This window comes from Corvus cornix, chromosome 9, assembly GCF_000738735.6.
Source record: "Corvus cornix cornix isolate S_Up_H32 chromosome 9, ASM73873v5, whole genome shotgun sequence".
In the NCBI taxonomy this organism is placed as follows: domain Eukaryota; kingdom Metazoa; phylum Chordata; class Aves; order Passeriformes; family Corvidae; genus Corvus; species Corvus cornix.
This window is the reverse complement of record NC_046339.1, coordinates 10914016-10941569: the sequence shown is the minus strand read 5'-3', so window position 1 is coordinate 10941569 and position 27554 is coordinate 10914016. Positions and strand designations below refer to the sequence as shown.

The 27554-nt window shown below is 44.7% G+C and overlaps 1 protein-coding gene across 7 annotated transcripts in view; it reads right to left on the bottom strand.

The window, feature by feature from the left end:
• Positions 1-27554, bottom strand: part of TP63 (tumor protein p63) — an 81262-nt gene that overhangs the window by 27180 nt on the left and 26528 nt on the right. For all 7 annotated transcript variants that reach the window (XM_020584459.2, XM_019284702.3, XM_019284705.3 and 4 more), the window contains one exon: positions 20449-20703. In XM_020584459.2, coding sequence (XP_020440048.2) covers positions 20449-20703 — 255 coding nt within the window. The remainder of the gene's footprint in view (positions 1-20448; positions 20704-27554) is intronic.

Genomic DNA, 27554 nt, shown 5'->3' with positions numbered 1-27554 from the left:
GTGAGTAATTCCATTGCATTTCTTCCCTCCTTCCACAGCCCCGCTACTCTCAAAGACACGTGGCTACTTCACATCCTCCTAGCAGGAGGGTAACCCACTGCTAACAAAGCACTACACTGGAGTTACAAATATTTGCATCTCTATAAAATACACACACCTGCTTGCACGTAATGCAAGTGAGTGGACAGTACACATATGACCACGTTTGCCTACATGAAACTAAATTGACTGTATGACCTCAAGCATCAGAGCAGCTAACACTGCAACAGTGACATAACCAGCAACAGTCCTTCCAGGCAATTCTACTCATTACACCAGAATGTATACTCTAATGCTGCAGGCAAAAACCTCCAGGACTTGATTTAGCAAAAAAATCTTCAGCATATGCTTAACTTTTGGCAGCACTGTTAACCACCGCCTGCTCAAGTCAGTGTGCCTCTGTGTAAGGGAATTTGTGAAGTCAAACCTGAGCTTAAAGATCTGATTCAACCTGTATCTTAAAGGAAATTGGATTTCTGTTATAAAGGGCTCCAGAAATGAACTGAAAAGAACATATTCAGGCTCCAAACAGCAAACCCACCTCACCACATACTGCTCCTGACTCACATGCCTTGGCTTCTGATACTGAGCACGAGAACCTGTTCTGCTCATGGGCTGCTTTAAGTAAAGTCCAGGCTGGCGATTTCAAACCTCCTCCTAGCTTGGTGTGGGGGATTCAACTTTCTTACAGTCATCTGTCCCAGGCTCAGCCAAAGAGGAAAGCTGCTGTGTGTTTCCTCCCAGATTTCACTTGTTTCACGTTTGCATGTTGTAGCATGCTCCATCCTACTGATGCCTTAGGTTTTAACTTTTATATTTTTCAAATCCTGTATTGCCTAGTGTGTAACTCTGAAGTTTTGTGTGGCCTGTTAACTACTGTTCTCTCATGCTGGTTAGACATAACAAGCCTCTCCAAGGACACCCAGATTGTCCTAGGCCCAAAATGTGTAAACTAACATCTTAAGAACAGGGGTAAAATTGGGGAAATTACATCATTAACTGAAGTTATAATTGGAGAATTAACCCTGATATGGAAATGAACAAAACTTATAAAAGTGTGAAGAACCCGTGACTCAGGGTCCATCTTGGGTGTAGCTTTTGGCCTGCCCAGGCTGTACCTTTGAACACCCTTCAAATAAATACCTATCTTTATTCCCTTATTCTTGCCTAGTCTCTGTTTTTAGGTGGCCATCTCAGGCATCAGTACCAGCCAAACTCCAAAAACTCTCATCAGCTAGAGGAAACATTGTCTGGAGTAACCAGACACCAGTTTTAGTGCATCTCCCCATCACTTTTGTCCCCTGCTGAAAGTCAAAGGGTGATGAACTCAATGATAAGGGAAGAAGCACAGCAGTACATAAAGGTTGCTCAGTTAAGACAAAGTAAATGGCAAAGCAAAAATCCCAAAGCTCTCTAAAATATTTCTGCTCCTACCAATTCCAACCTGGTTTCAAAAACATGAGTCATCAGTAAAAGTCCCAGACAAGCAGGTCAAACCTTGCAGCCCCATAGAGAGCAGATAGAGGGTTTGGATCCTCTGCAATTTGGGATACAGCCACAGGTTCAGGTAGTTCCACAGGAGCTAAAGATCAAGGGGAAGAAGCAGGGTACAAGCAAAGGCCCAGTGTAAGACCTAAGTACAAAACTCATTTTAGTTCCTTCATCTGCAAATAAGGGGATTTCATTAATAACTCAGAGGAAAGTGAATGAGTCACTAGTACAGTATCTGTTACAGCAGAGGGAAGCCAATCTGGACGAGAGAACACATTAAAAAACAAAACAAACAACACAACAAAGTTGGTCTGGCAATGTAGTCTTTTCAATCAGCAACATCCTAAGCCTGCACATTAGGGGCAGCATCAGTCCCAGAACTATCAAGCACTCTGCCACAGACTGCACTGGCCACTCAACACCATAGAAAGCAAGACACTGCTAGATGGTGACAGATTTCCACCCAAATTCTGGCTCATGCCAAAGGACTGGCCTACTTGTAAAATACCACAGCACATTGCAAGGGTAAGAGTATTTACATCAAATACTGGCCCATCTTACTGGCTGGAGCACAAGACAGGCTCACAGGAGATGCAAACCAGTTTTTGCACGTTCATTCTGATACAGAAAAGAAAGTTCAAGCAACTCAAAGCTAAAACCAGGTTTAATGTCTTGTGATCTATCATACTAAACGCCTTTGCCCAGATACATTTTCTATCCTGTTTGTTCTTTCTTGACTTAGGGTTCAGATTCAATGGACTCTACAAAAAGGTCAAATAATCCCTGAAGAACTTCACATGCAAATAATTAGGTTTTTTTTCTTGCCTTCCTACAGTGCTACTGCTGTTGTGCTGTGACCAAGTGCAGGACTGCTCCCTGACTGTTTCTGGAGTGGAAAACTGGCCAGTGCACCCACGGAGCAGGGCTGGTAGATAACTGGGAGGCCAAGGGGCTCAGCCATGAACTTGAATAAAACAAGGGGCCACCAATCAAATCAGTGAGTGCTCCTCCGGATATGCACTCTTGACAAAGACCAAATGGCTCAGATGGAAAAAGGTGATCCCTTTTCTCCTACTCACTTTGCTTCTCCTCCCATTTATTCCACCTGAGGGAAGGTGCAGATACCTCTCCGCTTCATCCTTCTAATAGACTATTAATCACACCTATGGGAGGCAATGGAAGGAAAGACAAAGTATTAAATCTGACAGGCTCTCAAAGTGGCAGTGCCAGTGAAATGCATCATTAAGGTGAGTAATTTTCCTGTTTACTTCATATAGCCTCTGAGCCCCCCCGCTCCCTCCTCCCTGCCTAGATGTGGGCAGGACCCATCAAGGCAAAGCTTTGGAAGCAAGTAGCAGCGTCCCCAATTTCTACATAAACGCTGCAGGCCAAAGAGCAAAGGCAAGTTCCAACTGAGTCCTTGACAGTAATCAAGCACTGCGGCGCCTCTGGTCTTGTCTTGTGCATACCTTGCAAGTAGCATCATGTCTTCCCAGGGAGACTTCACTAGCAGAGCATGCAAGCGCCTTGTTCCCTGGCTTCTATCTCAGAAAAAGATAGTCCTGAAAACACACACACACGCCCCTGCTTTTCTGCTCCAAGGGAGACCATTTCCCTCTAAATCTCCAGTGTACTGTTAGAAGCCCTTTCAGAACAGATTGATGAATTTGCCAGAAATCTCTTTTGTTCCTGTGCAGAAAGGTTAGTGCCAGACCCTTGCCAAAATGGCATTGAGTCTTCCCTGTTAACGTCCAGGAAACTATCCTGAGTCAGATCTTATTACATTTGAAACAAAGTGCAAGTACCAGCAAGTCTCTTCCATGATAACAGCCAGGGCCTGTCCCATTTCCTGATCACATTACACTCAATTTCCAGAACTACATCTATGCAAATATTGTTCTCCTGCTTGCCAAGCATTTCATTGATAATTAAAGTGAAAAGCCAGCAAAGCTTTTCTGGCCAGGATGGTGAGCGAGGCAACAAACTCATACACAGACACCAAGCAGGGACAAACGCTCTTCCTCTGTATGAAGACCACCAAAAAAGAGCCCTCTCCTCCTCCTAGAGGACAGAGAATCCAGACTGAACCAAACAATTTCTGCAAACATCCCTCTGTTTTTTGGAATTACTGACCCAACGAGGTCACACTCTAGTTCTGAGTCACAGTGAAAACATAAGGATTAGGAAAAACAAAAATTACACCTAACTGAGCAAGTCATAGTTTAACTGAGACCACAGAGATGCAGAAACTCAGATCTAAGTTATATCAATCAAGCCTGACAGCAGCTCCAGAATACTTAGGATGAATAGTGACTAAATCAAACCTTTAAACCTTTTATTCATAAAATTAAGCTTTGGGGATGTATGGCGAGAAAGTCAGACAAGAACACAATCACCAGCATTTGCAGGGTTCTGGGACCTGTATTTTACCCAGATCCTCCTCCTTCTCAGCCCTCTCCTTCCATCCTCAATGACCTAGCTAAGCACAGTCCTTGAGTCAACTCATGTGGTTTCTCCCGAGCCTACTTTCAAAGTCAAGACATGATTCAGCAAGGTGTTTAAGCAGATGCCTACCTTTAAGCTTGGGAGCAGCCTTGCTGACTCCAACAGAACCCAAGAGATTTCACTGGGAATATTCACGTGCTAGAGGTTATGCACTCACTCAAGTGCCTTACTGAACCGAGACCTTGATTTTCCTACGTACCGTGGGAAACAATTCATCAAGTTCCATGCTGAGGAACATAGCAGAGCAGCTGCTGCAGCCATCAGGACATTCCCTGCTCAAAAACACAGGGCCTCGCCCCCAGCCAGCCAGTGAGGTCAATGCTGTGGCATCTCCTCTGCTAGGAAGATCAACAATCCCATCCAGGTTTGGGGTACTCCTCCATTTTTTCTCACACTCCCTGCAGCTGTACAACTTCAGAAAAGGGAAGAAAGCTGTTCCACAGAACAGCATTTAGAAAGGGAGGAAGGCTTGCAATGAGTTCAGAAAATGTTAGCAGCAGTCCTTCCTACCCCTCAGAGAAATAACAAATCTTTGATTTTGCATCTTCTGTCCCCTAAGAGCAGAGTGCAAAACCACGTCCCAGTGGACATACAAACCAAAGGGAATTGTGCAGTAACATGTCACAGAAAAAATGGAAGGCTTGAACACAGTATAGTCTAGATCTCTGGTTTTTAGGCTGCTTTGAAATTTCAGCAAGAAAGCACAAGTACATAAAGCAAGCTTGCATGGACCTGGATGCACTTCACAGGCAGATCTACAAAAGCCCGCTAGGTAAACTCAAAAGGAATGACTGCCCAAATACTCCATGACATAGTAACAGATCTATAAATTATTAGAAATAGATTACATCAAGTCTCTCAATACCTAGAAATTTATTTATTTCACTTGGTAGCAAAGATAATAATGTCATCTGCATGATCTAACTGGAAACATAACAGGAACGAATGTGGATTTAGATGCAAATCCTTGCAACCACAACCTGAAGATGGCTTTCCAAGGAAAACACCGAACAGCCCTTTGTCCCTGCAGACCTCACTGCTCTGCACTGTTTCATTTGCAAACTGCAAGCTCTGAAGACCCCAAGCAACAGATGCTTTGTGAGAAGACCTAGCCCATTCAAAGCAAGACTGCTTTCCCAACCAAAAAGCAGTCTTTGTTACTGGCTAACAATGAGAACAGGAATAGTTCCCTGGGAAACATAATTTTGAAGTCAGATTTCCCAACTAACCACACCCAATTAGTAAGTAATGCCATGCTTTTGAGTGATTATGGAATCCCAGCAGATTTTTTAATAGTTTCAATTTTATGATTTTCTCTATCTTCACAACAACAACAAAAAAGGAAACAAAACCCCCTCATGATCTTATATAGGTGGCTGGTAACTAAAGGCAAGCCCCTACCTCACTAAAAAGTAGTAAAACAAAATGGAACAAAACAAGAGAGTTGCAACATCAGAAGTTACTCGCTCACACTCTGGCACTCCCATTTTCCTTACAGCTCATATGTGGTGCATCAGAGAAAGGTGCAAAGCCTCCATGGGCAGAACAGGCTGTTGCCCTGCACGATGCTGTGCAATGAATTCCTTCCCTGGCAGAAAGCAAGATTTGTTCTGAGATAGCTACCATGAATCTCATGCACCTGCACCACTGCAAATGCTATCAAGGGTAACACTTAAAAGCATTTCCTCAGCAGCTCTGAATGTAATGCTCTCCAAATGAAAAGGCAGGAGAAGGGCTGGGACTAACACTAGCAAGCCATTTGCAAGTGTAGCCCATTGAAGACAATCAATTGGTACCAAAGAAATCAAGGATTTGGAACCTGCAGAAGTTCACTGCCTCTCTAGAATTTTATCAGCCACTATGTAGAGAAGACACCAATAAACAATTGACTCTTTCTATCCACCAGCTTCTCAACTGAACAACAGAAAAGAGTTTACAGGGGAGTAAATATTTAGCTCTCCAGCTGCAGACAGCAAAACACCAGATGCAGAAAAACCCTAAACAGGATCAGAGATACTACAAAACACCACAGGGATGCGACCATACTACTGCTATGACAGACAGCAGCTCATTATCGTGTAAGGTAGAGTGCAAAGCTCCTTTGCACAAAGCACTGGGTTCGAAGGGAAAAACCCCCATTTTTACAAAGTGTGGAGGCAACAGATTGAAACACTCCAGAGGGAGTTACTTGGGAAGAAGAAAGCTGTTGAGGGAGGAGAAGCCCTAGCCACAGCACACCATCTATCTGACCCTAAAGGACAGCAAAGAATAGAGGCCCAGCCAGACTGTAACTGTTGCCATGTATTTCTTATTTAAATGCAATTTGTTTAATCTCAAGTTGGATTCAACCATCAAAGGCTCTCTTCTGTAGCACACTGACAGTTCGCTCTAAATCTCTGCACCTTTAATCCTTTAATTAGCCAAGAAAAATGCAATCTCAACTCTTCCACCAACCTAAGCTAATTTTCTGCATGAAGCTTCCATCTCCTGTAGGTTACAGGTTTTAGCTGCTTGTGTAGCCAAGGGGAAAAATACAAAACACAACATTCCCACACAGGCTGATGTGTGCTTCTCCACGGAGCAAGCTTCTTGGAAAGTCCTTGCAGAAGCAAGAGGGACCCCTTTTCCCATTGCAGTAGTGGGCTGGGAGGCATAACTACATCACCCAATTCAGAGGAATAGCCAACAGAGGTTTCTGCAAATAAGACAATGCATAGGACAGGGATAAAACTGGAGTGTTAAGCCAATGCTTGGCTAAGAGAGTGCCATTAGTGGCTTTGGCCATCTTTCTCAGTGATTTTAGGATGGGAGCTCCTAAGCAAGCAAACAGAACCCCAGTAAGTCAATCACTTTGAAAACTCTCTCCAAAGGAGATGAGCCCTGCTATTTGTCAAAAGTGTCACAGCAACCCAGCTCTCAATGAAGAAATGGAAGATTTCATGAGCCACCAGAGCATCAGGACAGAGACCCATTTGGGCAGCCTGAAATACTTATCAGGTTCTTCATGCAGTCCCAGCAAGAGCAAACTCAACGAAGGACAAGAGGGCCTCCAAAATTCTTCTTTGTCTAAAGCCCTAAGTACGTTGGAGTGAGGTATAATCTGCATCTGAACAGAAGCCTGACTGTCTCTCCAGGTCAGGATGAGTCTTGCAGGGCAGGCAAAAGCAAACAGTGCTCCTGCTCAAGGCATGGTCATGGTGCACCTACAGAGACTGCTGGCTGGCCACATGCTGACCCCATGTGTAACAAGCCAAGCCATCTCTGCACAGCCCCCAAACCATCACATTCCAGCTGCAATATGCCAGAGCCAACGACCCTGCCCATTGCTGCAGCACTACACAGACAGCACATCTCTTTCTAGGCACAGCCTGCATGTTCACGCAATGCTGCATGGAGCCCAAGGCTGTGCCTCACATGTGTGTTTAACTGCCAAGGGTGGACAAGCTGTAGGAGGCGTTCCTGGTAGCTGGTCAGGAAACATATGTGAACAGCAGCACCAAGTCATCAGGGATTTGACAAAGGCATGAAGACATGGGAGTAAGAATAACCTCCCTCTGAAGAACAAATGCACAGTGGAAGAGCCCTGTCGACATCAAAGGCAGAGGACAGGCATTTGTGGATCTTGCAGTTCCTTAATTTACTTCTGTGTTGAGGTCTTGACAAAGATCAGCATATGACCAGGGCTGCCCCGCTTACACAAGCGCTTTTGATGAAGTCACAGCAGGATTTGGTTTGAGAAAAGGGGAGAAAAAGCCTCAACAGACTACTGCTTTTAAGCACTAGCAAAATACTACCCAGGTAGTATTACAACCCCAGCTCTACATAGAATAGAGCACTTGGAATGCATGCCCCTTTCCTCTGAAAGGATTTTAGAGGCACTGTGTTCACACTGCCCACCTTACTCAGCCCAAATCAGTCCCCCTCATCTCTTCAGCAAGGAATTCAGTCCATTAGACAAGCAAAAGGATCTGAGTAACAGTTGCTACGCTCCACTGACAACAAACCCAGTCACACACAGTCTGTACCTTCAATACCCACAGTAGTTACATATGCAAACCAGAAATGTGGCTGCATGTATATCTCCAGGGTTGTCTTACAAAAAAAAAAAAAACCAAAACCCAAAACAATGCAGAGCTCAACGTGATGATGAGAACCATCAGTGCAATGATAGGAGAACCTCAGCATGAGAACTACTGCCGGTCTAATGCCAACCTCAGCACTCCAGCCACTCCTGAGTCATGTAACTGTTCTCCACTGCCACGGGCCTTCCGAAAGAGGCATTTCAAGTGCACAATTAAAGGCAGGCAAATGACTCTGCAAGCTGCAGTTGCAAGATATTCATGCTACGTTCAGTTCCTACAGGGCAAAGAGGACAGGAGTAGCTCACGAGGAGCTTTGGACAGGCAAGCTGCATTCCGGGGTCCAGGCAGCCAGCCTGGTAACTGAATCTCTGCACTGTCTTTGATCAGTGTATTACAGAACATCCTTCCACTGACAGTCCTCAGGGTGAGTACAGAAAAGTAGCAAATAGTAAGTAGATTTGCTCTAGGTCACAAAGCAAGCTCATCTCACAGCACCAAGATGAGTAGAATTCTCTCTTTTAAGAAAGAAAAAAAAATATATTCTACAGTGCTCTGAAAGCAGCTAATCAGATTATTAAAGTGCTTGAAAGTTTAATGAAGAAATCAAAGCTATTAAGCAAACATTCAGCTTGATGTCTCTTTTCCTTCTTACCCACCCTTCCTCAATGCATTCAAAACCTCTTTTTGCTATGCTATAACATGTTTGAACAGGTACTGAGATACAAACAAGTCTTGGCCCCATCTCATACAGAATGGATTGGTTGCAGATGTTCTCCTGCAAGCTACATCTTGCCTCCTGCAAGAGCATTCATCTCCAAAACACATCATTTCACTTAGTTTGCCTGAAGCAAAAACTCAAAGGTTATTTAATTTTTAATATTTTTTTTATTAACTCTAACATACCTACAGCTGTGCAAGCAAAACCCCATCTGGTTTTTCAAGGCACAAAGAGGCGAGCAACTAAGTTTAGATAAAAGTAACCAAGTTGGGGCAGTATCTTTCTGCTCACCTCTGCAGGAGCCAACAGCAAAGTCAGGGATGCAATAAAACAAAAACCTGCTATATTTCAGAGAAGCCTGACATATTTCACTATCTTCCTAGGACAAGTCAGACATGAGCTCATACAGTGGCAGGTGAGTCAGTGACGAGTCAGATGAGCTCCTTAATTAAGCTTTATGGGCAGATGATCCCTCGAAGGTGTAATCAGATTGGTATGGCCAGTGGAAAAAGGAGGAAAAAAAAAAAAAAAAAAAGAAAAACATTTTAAAAAGCTGACTGAACTGCTACACCCTTGCTGAGCCATGCTGGGCAGGCTGAAGGCAGCACTGCCCTGAGCCCCCAGCATGCAGGAATACCTGGCCATCATGCACCACTCCCTGGCAGTCAGCACCTGCCTGTGTGCTCAGTTCTGCTCCTCCAGGGAGCAGAGAAACGCTGACTTCCCCAGCAAGCAGGTCACACTGGGGCCACACTGCAGACACAGTGCCATCCCAGGTGTCCAGTGTAAGGGGCAAGCACCCCATGAGCTCCACTTTCAGAGGCAAGGGGGTTGCCAAACAGCTCTGATCTGCGCGGTGGAGAGGTAAGAAGTCATGACTGAGTCACTCCCAATCACTAACAGAATCAATCTTGGCTAGGTGATTTATCAACGTTTAAATGCTACCAAGCTGCCTCACTTAACAGAAAAGCCCCATGAATTTTGTGTTTTGGAAGCTTCCCTGAAATAAGCTGCAAACCACACATCAAAGTATCAGTGTATTGAAACAAAACAGCGCCATTAAACAGATTGAGATCAGCAGGGTGACTAACGGCATCAGAGCATTTTTGTTCTCTTGACACCAGACATGCAGCATGGAAACGGTTTTCTTCCAGCACGTGTCCCTGCAAATTCATCCTGGAAACTTGTCTCACCCATGTAGCAGCTCTTCCTGTGCTGCAGTGCTCCCTCCAGCAGCACAGGAACACCAGCAGCATCAGCACAACCCAGCTCTCCCCATCTTTATCTTGCACAGATCAGTCTGCTGAAAAACAAGCCCAGAAAGACAGACTCCAACCTCTGCAGCCCTTCTGAGAGGCATGGCAAAGGAAATGGGCAAAAATGACTCATCAGAGAAGTCAGCACACAAAGGGAATGCCAAACAAAGGTTAAATTTATGAATTCCTTATGGAAACTGATTGCAAAGCAATCACTCCACATGCTTTGTCTCTTGTCTAACCTTACAGAACTAATGATAACACTTCTGAAGATTTTCCTAGGGCCTCACCACTTTCTTTGTGAGCACCAGTACCATAAGAGGTTTTAGTAGGATATCTAGAAGTGCACAGACATTTTTCTGTTTAAGCCCCGTTTGCTCATACACCTACAAGTACTCACCAAGGATGGGTCAAGAAAAAATGACTAAGAATGAGTTGTATGAGAGGTTTGCAGGAGAAGAGATGGGAGACAAGGAACTCATTGCAAAACCAGCCACCACCCTGCTGATTAATGAAGAGGGATCATTCAGTGCTCAGACACTGGACAAACATCTCATGGGAAGACTCTTTCACCTATGGCGATGCTGATGCTCAAACGCAGACAGAGCGGAGGCACTGCCTGCCCCGCTGCTGGCTCTGCAAACACCCTTCAGGCAGGGCACCAAGCCCAGTGGCACCGCTCCCATCCCTTCCCCATGGGAATCCCTTCCAGCCCTGCCCTTTAACGGGGGGGGTCCAAAGAGCTCTAGGTGAAGGTCTGATAGCAAACCTGGGCTCATTTTTCTCCCACTGTAAGGTCAGGAGGGAGGCAGCTCCCAGCCACAGCTCGCACAGTTGAGCTAATGTGCCCTGACAAGCAGCAGGGTGAGTTTGTTGAGGCTCGGCACCACAACTAACATAGCATTGGTATAGCACTGTGCTCTGCCTACAGAACAGGGGCAGGCTTTCCCTCTAGCCATAGCCCCTAAATGGCCTGTGTGTCAGTAATTTTCACACCTGGTAGGCCCAATGCTGGTAAAGCTCAATATATCAAGCAGGGGAAGCAATAACCCAAGCAGCATTCAGGCTTCAAGTTTTAGCCTGAAGACACATTTTGGTTGCCTCACCAGTTAGTTTGTAGAAAGACTCTGATGTCCTGTAAACAAATCAAAATAAGAGGCCTGAAAGCTAAGGCAAGTGATAGGGCACCCACAGCAAGCAGCAGTATCCAGTTGCCCCCCTCAGGCATTTCACATCAGGGGTCTAAGTGTTTTACAGCATGGGATTGCCACAACACAGTCCCATATTTGAGGGTGGCTCCGTTGAAAGGAGGCAGAGGGAGTAACTTGCACAATGTTACCCAGATCACATCTAAATCACAGGGCAGGAGCAGCTCCAAGGATGGGCTGGGAGCCAAACGCAGGCAATGCTGCTCCTCAGCAGGGCATCTCTCGGCAGCGTGGCTGCTCTCTCCAGGAGGAGAGCGTGGTGCACCCCAGGGCACAAAACATGCAGGGAGGAGAGCCCCAAGGCAGCATAGCCATCATGGCTAATGGGGAAAACAACAGGGCCACAAAATGTAGACCCAAGTCCCATCTCATTTGTTTAGGAAAGCCAGGTCAGCCTTCAGGTGCTGTTTCCTCTAGCACATTTTTCACCTTTCCACAAAGCTGAATTTAGATGGACTTCAGCAGCTAACATGTATCAGCAGATCATAAACTCCTTATCAGACAAGTAATATTCTCCTCTGTTAAGAAAACATTCTCACAGAATAGATCTAAAAAATAAATAAAACAAATGAGGGAGAAGTAGCACTCTTCTCCTGTGGCTCCAGCAATGTTTTAAATGTTATCTTGAACAACTGGAAACAGTACCATTTATATCAACACTCAGGTCTATTTGCGAGAGGATCTAAGCTCTTACCTGGGTACCTATCCTGCTGCGTTTACAATAACAAATCTGACACACCTGCACATAGCAAAACCTCATGAAAAGACTTCCATTGCATAATAAAGTTCATGCTCTTTCTATATAGAAGCCATTCCTACCCAGGACATTTCTTTTTAAAACAAAGTAGGAATTTCTTCCCAGTACAACATGGTCTGCCAAGCACTGCAGCTAAACCCTCAGCATACGGAGCACCACCAATGCAACACACAGAGAATTATTCTTGCTTCAGCACACCTCCTAACTGCTCTGTACTGAGTTGGCAGGGACATAATATCTATGACAAACGTGGTATTTCAGCTGACCTAAAGAAAGGAATGATCATCTCCAAGGGCGGTCTTTGTCTACATGGTGAGCAATACCTATTGCACCAGCCTTCCTGAAAAAATTTACCCAAAAGCAACTTATTCAGCAGCCACTCAAATAGTTTTTGCACAAGTTTTTTTTTGTGGGGTTGAAATATCTTCTAACAGTGCTCAGTAGATGCGGTTAAAGTTATAAAGATCAATGGTATGGGGGAAACTGGCAACGTATTAGGAAACCCTCCTTGCCCTGGAGCTGCTGCCTCCCTTCTGGGCCAGCAGCCGTAACCTTTGGAAAGGTAAGGAGGCAACTTTGCCGATGCCTCTCAGCTCTGCCAGGCTGCTTTGCATGCCTAGCACTTGTGAAATCCAGAAGAGCTCAGCAGCTTTTACATGCCAGTCCAGAGGCAGTCCCCGTGCTGAATGCAACAACAAAAAAAACCAACAAACCGAAGCATAAAAAAATAAAAAAATTCCACTCCAAAAAACTGCTGGTTCGGAAACTTCAGCACTTCTGGCGCCTTGGTTTCCCTTCTCTAAAATGGCGACTCCACACCTGATTTGCCTACCAAGCAAAGGTGTTTGCTGATTAGGGAAGTAATGTTTGTGCAGCACTTTGAAGATTTAAAGTACTACATTAATCCTACATGTTGTTCTTACTAGAAGCCAATTTTTAACTAAGAGAAGGGAAAAAAAAAAAGCTGATTTAAATAGTGACCCTCCCCCACTTCAAGATGTTCACTCATCTCCCAACATCAGCTATTCTTATCTGTAAATGTTTTTTTAACCCTTCCTTCTCACAGTTCTCAGAAACCACAAGTCTCATTCAGCTTTTATTTGAAAAATGGCTTCTTTCCAGGCTGTGGCTGTTTCTTGTAAAGTTAATTCCTTTGGTAATACTGCTGGAGGCACCTTGGTATGTTTGGTGTGTGTATGTACACATATATATTTTCCCCCTTTTCACACGGTGTTGTTTTTATATATGTGTAGTGAAAGATACCTAATCCAGGATTATGATTCTCTTTATTCCTTTCTCATGAAAGTAGGTGGGACTTTTCTTGTGCAAGTTGCAGTGATGGAAATTATGTTTAATGAACACTTTTTCCTCTCCACATAGACAAAAAAAAGGTCTCCTTAAAAACCAAAAAAAGTTTCTTGCACTCAAATTTTTCCCCTCTGAGTTTTCCTTCAAAAACAGCTAAAACCTTAAAACAAATTTTCTGAAGAAAAAAAAAATTGCAATGCCAGTAAAAGTAGAAATTGCTTGTACAAATCAGCAGAGGGATCTGCTGCCCCAGTGGGGGACACACCCCCTTCCCCCATCCTATGTTCTAATGCCTCATGATTTTTCACTTGCAGATCCTGGAAGACCTGTAGTGAGGTCTAACTCATCTACAGTGACAGTGGGAGGGAATCAGCCACAAACATTGCAGCCAAGAGGCTAAATCCTAGTGGAGAGAGAGGGTCATCCACACCATCTGATGCCTGCTTTCTCCCAGCATCCTGGGTGCCCTACACTGACTGTGCTGTTTGAAGATCAGAATACACACTCAAAGCAGGAGACCCAAATTTTCAGCTCACAGTGCTGACAAACACCAGATCATACTGTAAGTAAATAACTTCCCTTCTCATCCTTCCTGGGTATCACTAGTTGCACGGGGTACAGACTGTCCCTTGCAGCACAGTCCTGCACCAAAGTTCAGTCCTGTCACCACAGAGGGCACTGGTCTAACAGAGCATAGAGCAAAACTCCTGCTCATACAGAGAGGCCATACTGCCTTGGTAGGATTTACAAAACAATCAGGGACATAAAAACGGGGGAAAAGAAAGAAAGACAGCTCACATCACAAGACATTTTCTAGAAACTGCTCCACAGGTCTGTACAGCTGCTTGTAAGGAGTAACAGAAGATGATAACTGGTAATAAAAACAAAATATACATGACAAAGATATTATGGGGAAAAAGCACAATTACATTCTAATGGGAACCTAATGCACTCAGATCTCATTTTACTCAAGCATAAAAACCCAAACAGAAGCCAGCAGTCCCCTCCTGGCTGGTTCTCACAGGTGAACTGGTTCTTCCCAGCTTTGTGAGCTTGAAAACACCTCCCTGCCGTGAGAAAGGCACCTCCTTCAAAGACAGTAACCCTGGCTCCTCTCTTTCCAGGTAGATGACCTAGGACAAGTTACTTATGCCTCAACAGCCGTGGTGTTAGGCCCTGTAATGTCCCACAGAGGGAAACACACCTCAGAAGCTCCCCGAGCAAGAAAACACAATCACCACCTCTCCCTGCACAAGGGCAATGGTGGCAATTGACATCTGCCCTGCCTCCCCACCTGCCCGGTGCCAAGAGCACATGCATGCTGGAAGCAGCCTCTTGAGGCAGGCACAGCTACTGAGGGCTTAAGGAAGCCAAATCTGAGCCACTTTTCACCTGAGACAAATGGCCAAGCACCACAGCGCTGCTGATCTGCCTCATGAAGGATCAGCTCACAGCACTGCAACAGCCTGCAGCGCCTGCATCCCACACTGCAACCCCATCTCCTCCTCCACTGCCTTCTCCTTCCAGGTTGCTTCTCCCCTCTGCCTTAACAAGTGGGGGCTATCACCAGTGAAATAAACTTCACTGAAGAACCAGCTGGGCTGAAGACATTCACTACCAGAGTGGCCCACAGGTGACCAATTTGTCTCCCCACGGAGGGCTGCAAATGCTCTGCACAAATGAATCTCTTACAGGGACCCTTCTCAACTGCCCTGTGCAAACAGGAAAAGCCTACACCATTACTGACTAGGAGCCTCTGAGGATAAGAAAACCCCTAATCCTGTAACAAGGCCACATCCAATCCCTCTCTCCTGACACCTTTAAATACAACGTTAAAGGGTGAAACTGGAAAGCTCAAATTATACTGAGCAACACACCACCAAGGAATCACAAAGCTAAGACTTCACAGGAGCACTCAGCACAGTCTTACATGTATATTCACTGAGAGAGCCACCAGGCCTTAAAAAAGTTTTCACTTATGATACTGAGAGATAATCAGCAGTTGGGACATACCGGACATGACCAGAGTTACTGAAATGATGCACTATTTGAACAGATTAAGAGAACACCGAATATATAATTAGGAACTGTTGAGTCAAGGCAATGTACACATCTAATTGCCCTCTCACTGCTTCACTATGCTTATGCACAGTCATTTTATAGAGACTAAAATGTCCCAAATTTACTACATGGGTCAGAACACAGAATGTATTTAAAATAAAAATGGAATTAATCAATCTGAAATAGAAATACTGAGATATCCCAGCCAAGGAATCTGTTCTCTCAACCACAAAAACCCGTTATTGCTTGTGTGGACTAATTTAAGTGCATTCTTTTCAGCTTCCTTAAGATGCAGCTTTTCCAAATTCACTAATCCCAGCCAGCACAATCCATTTAGTTGCTTTCATGCATGTTGCACACACTATTATCCAGCTTTTCTAGCAAAGAGAGTCTGAAATCTGAGCATTTTTTGATGGTTGTAGGCACAGCTGAGTTTACTGAGAACAGGAAAACCAGTGAGCCTGCCTGGAACATGGATTGCAGCTTTGAAGAGCTCCAGGTTTCATAACAAATCCTGCAAGGACCAACCCAGCTCAGCTCCAACCTACTGCAGGGCATGAGAAAAAACTGCTAAACTCAGGTATTGCCAACACCTGAATTATGCAAGTCTTGCAGGGCTGGGTGTCTTTCTTCAGCAGAATCAAAAATTTGCAAATAAATTTCAGTTTTCATTTAAAAAGTTAAAGCAATTTCTGCCTTCTTGTGACTATCAAGAAAAGCTTTAAAATATTTAGTAGATGCACCCTAAAGGCTCAAAAACCTGGGAGAGAGTAAGAAGAACCTGTTTGTCTTTTAAAAAAGAGTCTCATGACTTATAAGGTGGTATCTTGCTTTTGGGGATGGGTGGATGAGATTAATTTTTTGATAGCTTGCATTTGGCAGTAATGTTCACTTTTACTTACCCTGACATACAATTTTAATTTTTACTTTCCTACTGCAATCATGTTTTCCCCCATGTAACAGGTTCTGCTAGTGGCAGGTGATTGCCAAATATATTTCAGGGGGAAAAGGGAGTGCAGTTGTTTCTTTATTTATTTGTGCTCCGAGTGGGTGGGGAAGGTCGGCATGCAACTTCCACAAACAAAAAAAATCTGAGGTGGCACACTTTTGAAATGCCTTGTTTGCTTCTGCTGCAGAAACAGGAGGAGATACTGCAATGCATGGGTATACAAGAATTCTCCCACATAAATAAACGAGATGCTATTCTGCTTAAGTTCTGACTTCATCCAACTCAGAGGGCTTCTCCCTCAACCTCAACAACCTACTCTCTATCTCAGCATTACAAACAATAAGTGCTTGTTCCTTTGCAGCATGGTTTTCAAGAAGGTTTTATTGTTTGAGTGTGCATGTGAGAAACTTTGTTCAATTTAGACTATAAAGGCTTTTGTTTTTAAACACTTCAATAGAGTTTCAATTGTTAAAGACTTTCCTTCTGAAAAGACTGATTAACCTGCTTATATTCTTACTTGCATTCTGAGGTAATTAATTAAAAAAATAATCAAGGATGCTTATAAAGTCCTCTGCAATCCAATCTCAATTTGTCATCATTAATTAGATCAACATTGCATACAAATGAGACCTAACCTGATTAGACAGCATGTTTTACTGGAATTCCTACTTAAGGTCATGGAAGACTTCAGAGAGAAAATTTGCACTATTTTCAAAGTAAACTGCTCATACATATGGAATCACCCTGTCACCTAGCATCAGCTAATGTTTCTCTTTGTAATTTTGGCCTTTTTATTCTTTTCCCCCCCCCCTTTAATTAGGGGCCCATCACAAACCTGAGCAGAGAAGCTGTCACACTCATCTCTCCCTCCCAGCCTACACTACACAAATACTGCTGATTTTGCAAAGGGTGTCCACTGTCCTAGGACAATAAACCTCCCTCACTGCAAAATTTGGAGGAGTAAAACAAAAAATCATTTTAAGAGAAAAAATGATCCCAGGGCTGTTTTCAGAGACATAGAATTTACGTAACCAGCAAGGACGCTCTCTGCTTTCCCCCACCTCCAACAGAAGTCACCTTGGGATCTAAATGCACAAAGTGGCTTAGAAATCTGAAGCACCTTCACAGGTCTCCAATCACTCCATGAAAGCAGCTCTTGCTCTTTGGAGAAATTACCCATTCCTCTTACCCAGCTCACCGGCTTTGCTCCCATGACCTAATCTGACATGACTCAGCCCAGAAGCTCAGAGGAGCTCTGGTGAAGCACGCTGTCAGCCAGGACAGCAGATCCCCTGCCAGGCACCACCAACCCTTCCCAGCATGACAAGGTAGGTCAGACTGGCTCATCCCCTCCAAAAAGGAGGAAAGTGCAACACATTGGATTTCCTTACTTAATACTGTTACCTGGGGAACTGCAAGAGGGAAAACAGGAAAAAAAAATAGAACACTAAACCAAACAAACTAAGAAACAAGGCTTTCAAGTTTTGGACTCTTAATAAGGGTGAGGCCATCAAGTAATTAAACTTTTAATAGGTCACTACAGTGGAAGAAACTCTTCCAGTTGGGTAAGTTCCTAATCCATCATTAAAAAAGACGACAGGCATTAATCAAAGTGTATGAAGTCACATGACGGGGGGGGGCAACTCCAAGAACTTGCTCTTGCTGAGAGGATGGGGCAATCACTCCTCCTTTCATCAACATTTCATGCGTGTTTCCACACTTCTCAGGATGACAGTGGGAAGGAGAGCCTTCACGTCCTTCCCCACCCACCCCACTGATAAAGCTGTCGAACACAGATTACCAACTGCTCAAGAGCTCATGTGAAATGAGTTGGTGGATTAATTAGCAGAAGGGCAGAGCTCTGAAGATGGATAGGTGCTCTGCTTTGCAAGGCGTATTGATTGAAGGTCCCCAGCCAGCACCACAGGACTGTCATAATCCACTGTGAACACATAGCACACTGCCAGCTCCTGCACAGGCAGCTAAATATGGGTCACTTGGCTCAGTGCAGGGACACCTGGACCATGCTCCCTCCTCCCTGATCAGAGAGCTGTTTAAGGGCCCATTCCTTCAGTAAAATACATGGACTTAGACCTGAACAGACTGCAACATATACGGGGAATACACCTTCATCTGCAGGTCCACATCAGGGCAAAGGAAAAGAAGGGAAGGCTAAACATGCCTTTCCCCAGGCTGCACACACCTGATGACTGTAGTCACCAAATAGTAATTTTATTTCTTTTTTTCAAAGTCAGCATGTAATCTGAGCTTTGACCACTACCTAGATCCACATTAAAATTCAGCCCTTACTTCTACCCCAAAAAGCCACTATCAATGAGGTGAAGCATCTCATTTAAGCTTGCTAGGAGCTTTCCTGCCTTCATCTCTGCTGGAACAGCCTACTACATACATTCAAACCTCATTTCAAAAGACTGCTTTTCGTAGTTGAAAGGACAGCATCAAACACTCTGGCTCCTTGCAGCTGCATTAGATAATTCTTTGTACCATACGTATCAAAAGAGAACATCTTTTCATATCTCCTTCAAAGGACCCTCTCCAGAACAGCTTGCAAAAATCCAAGCCAGCATTTTCTTGCCCTGAGAAATGCAAAGCAGAACTGACCAACAGTTTCCTTACCTAAAGGGAATTGAAAATAAATATAGTGTGTAGTGTAATTGGAGAAACAAGGACATGAAAACATGTGTGAACTACAGCAGATCATCACTCCCCAGGCTGATGAGTAAAAAATGCGATTTCAACCTCACTTAAAAATACCTCACCCTTTTATGCATAAAGAAATGAAAATTTGGTTGTGACTGAACCTATCACATTTTAACCTCATTTAACACCATTTTCTGAAAGAAGTTATTAATGTCAGTTCTAGACAAATTTTAGCAGAAGAGACTTTTAAAATACAAGGGATGTAACCTTATAGTGATCTGTTGTTATATGGCATCTTTTTCCAGAAGAGAGCACAAGGGCTCTGCTGCTTTGCTGGCAGCAGTAGCTGGAGTTTGTTTTTTAGTTGCATATGCAGCTAGATTGTATCTGAGATCAAAGTAGTTCCTCAGATTAAGACGAAAAATACAAAACCCCACACTATTTTAATGCTCTTAGCTTTTGGTAGAAAGTTGATCTTTTTTTGCTTAAAAAAAAAATTTAAAAATTAAGTCCTTGCTTTTATTCAGGTAGCGTGGGGCAGGATATTATTCACTGCACCTACTCCAAGTGCCTGCAGGAGAGGAAGGCAAATATTGAACATCTTTAAGATAGCAATATTCTCCATTGTAAACATCTCTATTCTAGAGCCCTAAACCACAACAGCTGGGCTTACAGCTCCAGCAGTGCTGTGTCCTGAGAACAATCAAGCCAGCACCACCAAAAATCAAGAGCTGGGCTTCAGGTTTCAAGCTTCTGCATTTTTTGGTAAGAAAAGTAGTGTTCTGTCAGCAAAGTGTTAAATAAAAAAACCAAAACAACAAACCAACAACAAAGCCCCATAACAGAACAACCCCACCCCCTTCAACAAAACCCCAAATAACACACAGGGCTGACCCGAGCTGGTGACACACTGGGGGTCCCATACCAGCTGCAAGAGGAGAAGGACACAGAGAAAATGACAGCCTCACACTCCATGGGTCTGAGCAGGGAGCACCACCTCCATCCTGCTGGCACAACCCTGCATGCCAAACCTCATACAAACCCACGGATGTTGAAGAAAGCCAAGGCAAGCACTGAGGCAATGCTAATGCCCACCTCAGGTTTTACTCCAGAGCTCCTGTTAGGCCCAAAAGGAGAGCCACTCTTTCATCATGCACAGTCTTTAGGTGATTGATTTTTTGCAAGGCATTTTTAGTCCCCTGGGATTTAGTGATATTACTGAGGGTTAAATTCCCACCACACCCTCTCAGAGCAACCAAGATAAATCTCTCCCTTCTGTGTGACACATCACACTCTGCAGAGGACTCAGGTCACTTTGTTCTTGCACAAGCCTGGGTATGTATCACATGAATAATGTCACTAGGGGCAGGGGGACCAAAGCCAGCGAAGGAGCAAAAGGAGCCATGTCCTTACCGTCCATGTTGCTGACTTTGCTGTGCTGGACTGTTGAAATGATACATCGAAGCTGTGAGGTCCTGGGTAGTCTGTGTTGGAAGGGATGGCTGGGGAGGGAGAGAGGGCATCAAAAGTGGAGCTGGGCTGGGCGTAGGGCGAGGGGGCCGTGACGCTGTTCTGCGCGTGCTCCGTGTTGTAAGGGCTGGTGGAAGAAGAGCCATTCTGGATCTGCTGGTCCATGCTGTTCAGGAGCCCCAGGTTCGTGTACTGCGGCTGCAGGCAAGGAGGAGATGCACAGGAATGTTAGAGGAGAAGCACCAGCACAGGCTGGCCAGACACAGCATGGCCTCCACCACAGAGGATGCACAGCATCATCTCAGCACCACCGTACGTGTCACACCAGGAGGGAGATATGCAAAGGATATCCCCCTCTTTACACTGGTGACTGAAACAGAAAGGAGTACAGCTTCTCACAGACACACGGTGGATCAACAGCAGAGCTGGGAGAAGAGCCTGTGCATCACCAGGAGGTGATTTGCAGGGCAGAAAGCCGTCCCGAGGAGACAGGCTCGCTATGCCTAGCAACACCCAGTCAGACCTTTTCAGAGGTACTGCTGTAAGCTGATAAAAATCAGCAGGTTCAGAACTACAGTGCAACTGGCTCTAACCTGTACGAGGCTACACCGTCTTCAACAGTCTCATGCTCTACACAAAGGCGATGGATCTGACCCCACTACACGGGGTGACATTAGCTCCTCTAACCCAGGTAGTAACTGTGCTGAAATGTGACTCACTGGCAAAATGGTTAGGAGCCACAAGCCTATCTGCACCATACATTCAACTCCCAGTGACCAGTCACACACGGTGGCAGAGAATTAAAGTTCTCATCAAGTAGGCTGGAAAGTGACAGCATGGAATGCTTCTTCTCATGCTTAAGAAGTATCAATTGTACAGTTACGTGTAGTTAACTGCACTTAACTAGTAGTAGCTACTTAGCACATAAGTAGCCTTCAAGTACAAACAATATATGAAACAACTGAAGACATCAAAACCGAAAACCTCTGAGAATAAAGAAAAGGCAAAGGTTAGATTAAGGAGAGGTTAACAGAAAAAACACATCTAATACCCTAAATTCAATGCGTAGCCATGGTCTCCCACCTCAAAGAGATGAGAGGGGAACACAGTTTAGAGGAAGGTGACAAGAGTAAGCAAATCCTTTTAATGCCATCCTGTAACATAGCAGTGGGTGACAACTTTTTAGCCTGGAAAAAAAACTGAAAAGGTGGAACTCAGTATGATAAAAGGGGATGAATTCCTAGATTACATGGAAAAAGAGCAAATACAAAATTAATTTTCATGTTCTCTTAAAAGAGGTGTTCGGGAACAAGCAAACAGCTTGAGCAGAATTTTGGCTTAAACACACACAGAGTGATTCTTCACAAAACCCACAAATAAACATGGATTTTTTTTTGCCACAAAATGTCACAATGCTAAAAGCCTAAGTTCAAAAAAGCAGGAGACAAGTTCTGCTTGAGGAAAATCCACCAAGACAAGTCTATCTGATTTTAAAATTCTGAACTACTATCACTTGGAAACTGAGGAAGTATTCTGGAGAAAGAGTTACACAACTGCCACACGTTTTTAATCCTCCAAAAGACGTGGCACTGGCCAGAGTGACAGGGCAGCAGGCAAGTGGGATTCAGTCAGGTACACTGGGTGCACAGCCCCATCCTTGTGTATGTCCAAAGGGCACGAAACTGTGCCCAGCTCAGGGCAAGCAGCATCCAAAGGTTTGTGCTACCCATTCCCAACAGCTCTGGGCTCAGCCAGGAACATGAGGCAATAAAGGCACCTGGTTCTGCTGTTAGCTGCTGACACAGCAGAAGGGACTCAAGCTCTTCCTCTCATCCAAGGCTCCAAGCAGCTTATGTCCCTCAACATCTGTATCTCCAATCCCACCCAGAGCCACCAAGCTCACCTATCTGTCAGTATCTCAGCTAGTCTGCTCACAGCTGCCCTCATTTTTCCAACAGTTATTCTTCTTCTTATCAGCCACTGAGCAAAGGCTCCCCGAATCAGAACACCAACCACAAGATCCATAAAAAAAAAAAGCTTTCTCAATAGTGGGAACTCCAGCAGCCCTTTGAGTAGCACTCCTCCAAAGGCCTGAAAGGGAAGGGCACAACCTAGCTGCTGAGCTCACCTGGGAACTTTGGACAAGCCATTTAACACCCAGCTTTACCAGTCATTTCAGACAGAGGGAAACAAGATGGTCCCTTTGCAAGGATGAAGTGACTTCCATATACCCAAAGACTTCACACTCTCAGCTGTACTTCCAGAATGGAAGTAGAGAAGTTAAAACCAGCCACCGCAGTTCTTCCTTAGGTTTCTGTTTCACTAGAAGAGGTTAGTATTTTCTGGGCTTTTCATTAAACACTCAAGGTGAGGCTGGTGCTCTGGGATCTTCAGTGAGGCGAGCGGGCCCTTCCAGAGATGCATCAACTTGCTACTAGAAGCTGTGCTGTGAAGGTCTGGGCAGGGGGGAGCAGCACAGAGAACTTCATTTTGGAAGCTGGGATAGGCTGCAGAGAGAAGGGAGAGCTGGTTCCCTCCCTTGCGCTGTCAGCGATTTGCTGTGTCCTTGGGCAAGGCACCTCTCCTCCCCCTCCACCCTCACCCTACTGCAGGCAGCAAGGTCTGCAGGGCAGGGATTGCTCCTCACCACGTAAAAAGCCCTGCACTTAATGGGCCTCCTTTGTCTGAGGCCTGCAGGCAGCAGAGTAATAAAAGCAATTACATATTGAGTCCTAATCCTGGGTGAACCAGTGACTCAGGTTAGTCATTTGCCCTCCCTGCCTCAGTTTCCCCCTCCAGAGCAGTGTGGATGTTTAAGTGTCCAGCACCCCTGTTAGATGGGAGAGCTTGTATCTGTGATTGGACTCAAAGCTCAATAGTCGATGGGGGAGAGAGAGATCCAGACTGGTTCTTCTCTTCCAAAAGGAGATTGCAGCTTTGGCAACACAGATGACAGTTATGTCTCATCTCCTGCAGGCTATTCACTCAATCAAGACCTATTTAACGGACTTTTGGTACATGTCTTCCCTTGAGGCTAATTCCATATGGAAAGAGCCAGAATTCTGACATACTGTACCAGGAAGAGTCTCTTACCTGCTCAATAATTTTGCATTTCATCAAAAAACAACCCTCCCGCCCCAGATTAACCTAGTAAGACCTGAAGACTTCTCAAAAATGTAGAATATCACTCAATTGTTTCATTCCTCATGGAGATTAACATCAGACACACTCCCTAACCAGTAAATGATGAGAAGACAGCTGTGATGAAAACAGTCTCCTACACCAGCTCAGACATACAGACAGCAAAACAATAGTGTTTCAGCTTTCACTTAAAAACTACTCCTCTAATCCCAGGCCACTCAAGCTAATGGGGAAAGATGGCCAAACAAGCAGCCAGTGTTAACAAGACAGCACAGCCTGGAAATGCTGAAGGTGCTGCCTGGGAGCCAATTAACCAAAAATAATAAAATAAGTGTCCCATTAAAATGTAAGATATCCTTAAGATATTCCAAGATCCTTTTCATTCCTTTCAGTCCAGGGGCCATCTGTCTAAATGTTATCAGCGGAGCAGCCATTCCACTGCATTTATACACTCACATGCCACAGCCGAATGCCGTGTCCCCATTTGCTCTTTAAATAACTATTAATCTCCTTGCACTTATCCTCATGCTGACACAAGCAGCTGTTGGACTCCCCTTCTGCCGCTTCGAGTCCCACCAGCCTTTCACCTTCCCCGGCCCCTGGGTCCCCTCCCCAGGCAGGTGCTCCATCGCGGTGACAAAGCCACCGGGTTTGCACACACGAGCACTAAGCCCCGTCTCGAAGCTATGCCCCAAGGCAGGCGCGGAGTTGTTTGCGCTCAAGGGGTCAACATCTGAGCTGCTTGCACGGTTTTGGAGGAATCAGATAAGACTTCGGGAGGCACACGCCTTTTGACAACAGGACAATTAGAGGGGCAGCAGGCCCGGGGAAGGCACACGCAGGAATTCACCCCCTTGGCCCCAGCAGCGCTGGGGATGGCGAGAACAAAGAGGCTGCAGACTGTCTGCAAGGTATTGCCCCTCAGGAGGGGGCTGCAGGGCGTGTGTTTGCACACACACTGCTTCCTTTCACCATTCACAGAAAGGAACACAACAGCATTTAATCCAGAAATTAATTCTTGGCAGGTTGGGAGCCCAGAATTTAACACATGCTCATATTTTGCTGTGGGGTCATTTTAAATGACTGCAGAATGTAGCCCGACCACCGATTCCTCATATAAAGAGAAAGCTATTTGGTGGAAAGAAATGAATTGCATGCAAAGCTGAAAGAACAGATAATCTAATTTTCAGAGCTTTTGTTTGCTATTTTGTTCCCTCCACCAAGCTTCTGAAACTATTAGTATCACTGAAGCATTACAAAAACCTTCAGGCAAGTTTAACTGCAAATAATTAGAGAGCTACAATTAGATCTTAGACTATGTATTTCAGAGCATCATTTCAATGATGCATCTTGAACTATCAGTTTCACTTCCTACATCCCATCAGCTTCACTTTCAGGTTTTCATGCTAACTCATGCTTCTGGATTAGGAGAAACACGGTTTTACTGGAGGGGTTTGCTGAATTAAAACCAGACTGAAAACGGAAGATGGTTTAAGCACGGTTTGCTGCCGGGAGGGTGCCATCTCCCCCGGGAACACGGGGAACAAGGTACAGCAGAGCCTGTAGCCAGCGGCTCCGGGGCACTTGCCACCAGAGGGCAATGCAAATGCTCCAGCACGGCAGAGCTGGAGCGCGGGGAAGACGCCCCAGCCCACCCAAACTTGGGCCCTTCTCACCCTGCCTTGCAGCAAAAACCCACCCCTAGCTCTCCGGATTTAAGCCCATTGTGTTAATTAATAAGGTTATGAGAAAGATCTGCAAAAAGACCCTCCGTTTGAAAGGAAGTAACTAATGCAAGTCATGAAAAGCTCTCAAGGGGACTTCCACACCAAAAATCCCCTAAAATACACAGCTCCAGCTATTAACTACCCAGTTACCAACATTTCGGAGCGTTTTGAGAGTTTCTCCACTTGAGAAAATAGACAAGAAGTTACCATCTTCAGGTGTAGAACACCTAGATGCCTCCACCCCCATCGAAACCCTTCTCCCTAATTCCAAAAGAACGAGCATCTTTGCCATGCACACCTACTGACTGCATTTTAATTTTCACCACTGGATCTACACAGCCCAAGAGCAGTGTCCAGCTACTCAAAAGCCTTGCAAAACACCTGGTGCTAATTCTCCAAAGATATGAAATGATGAAACCAATAAACTATGATGGTTATTAGCAACAAGAAGATTTGCACAGCACTTTGGAAATTCTGTGCTTTGTCCTTAGCTGCACCACAGTGATGCACTAGGGCTAACACTTGGAGGACTAGTAAGCAACTTACAGCAATATTTCAGTGCTGGCCCATAGAAATATTCAGATTCCTGTTAGGGAACAGCTATCATAAAAGCAACAAGATAAATGTTTCCCAGAGTGCTTGATGCCTGTCCAAATCAGATGACAGACACCTTGAATGTATCCAGAATGATTTAAATCCACCTAAGTTTTCAAACCTTCCTAACAAAGGATTTTAGTAGGTGGAAATAAGTCCCTTAAGCTCAACAGAAGTGCTTCTATCACAATTATTAACCAAGATATTGCTGACTGCCAGCTGCTCAGAAGGCAGCTGATACAATACCCCATGTCAGCGCTCTGCTTGTGCCATGACAGAGCAGTGCCAAGAAATAAAAGGCTCCACCCATGGCCCTCAGCTAAGATCAGGGCTGAAGCAGACATCTCTCAACTCACTCATCTCAATGAAAGCTGTGATTTGGTTTGCCTCTCTAGTCTGTTTTCTCACATAAAAAGCTTCAAACAAAAAAACCAACCAAAAAACAAATCAAACAAAAGAAAAAAAAAAAAAAGAAGGAGAAAGAGACTGAAAAATTTCTTCATGAGGAACAAACTCAGTTTGGACACTCCTCTGGTCCCCTCCAAGCCGTGAGGGGAAGATGTGCACAGTAATTTCAACACCAGCTTGGCCACACTCCCTCCAGTTCTAAAATGGAAACAAATCCTGTGGCTCTATTTCACAGAGGTTTTTCCCCAGAGCTACTGTGCAGCTGAATCCACCAAGCACTTGGAAACCCTCAGATAAAATGATAATGTGCACCGTATACTCAACGTGAAAAGTGAGGGAACAAATAACTTCGGTTGAACCAAAGATATCAACAGTTACCAAGATTGATTTGTTCTAGTACAGTGCCTGGAAACCTATCTGATTTGAGCAATCCTACTGCTGGGTCATTTCTTTTTCCAGGAAGAGAGGAGGCTATTTCCCATCCCAGTGGTATAATAGGTTCCCAGCGCAATGGAAGGCACAGGACTAAAAGAAGCCCTGGAATCCGTCAACTCCTGTCCTGGATATTAGCCCTGCTGCACAACCAAACAGCCTCTGCTCAGCTCAATCCCACCTGTAAGCAGGGAGCACAAACATTCCTGCATATTTTCTCCTGTATTATTGAGAAGGGAATCTGTTTGAGATCTACAGGGCTGTGCAATATGTACAACCACAGTAATTTTAAGGAACTATATTCAAGACTAATAAAGAAAAAAAAAACATTCTTCTTCCAAGAAGAATAAAAACCAAAACCCCATGAGTGACACACACAATTGTCCTGCACAGGTATTTCATGTTAAGTAGTTAGATAACCCCAGCAGTTGCCTGGACAGCTTCCAACATCACCTAAGTACATAAGGAAAGCCTAAGGAAAACACTCCATTTCAACCAGCTGGGGAGGAGAAAAAACAAAACAAAACCAACCCCCATAACTACTCTCTCCCTCTCAAAAAAACCCACCATTAAATGACCAACTCGAATCATACCACTACATTTCAAGCTTAAAAACTTGACTGCTCTGCCCACTTTAACAGAGCATCCCTTCCATCCCAGCCATCCCAAACAGCCCTATGCCCCCTTTGGTGAACAACACACCACAGAAGCAGAACAGGAGAAATTGGTGCACGTCAGTAATTTGCA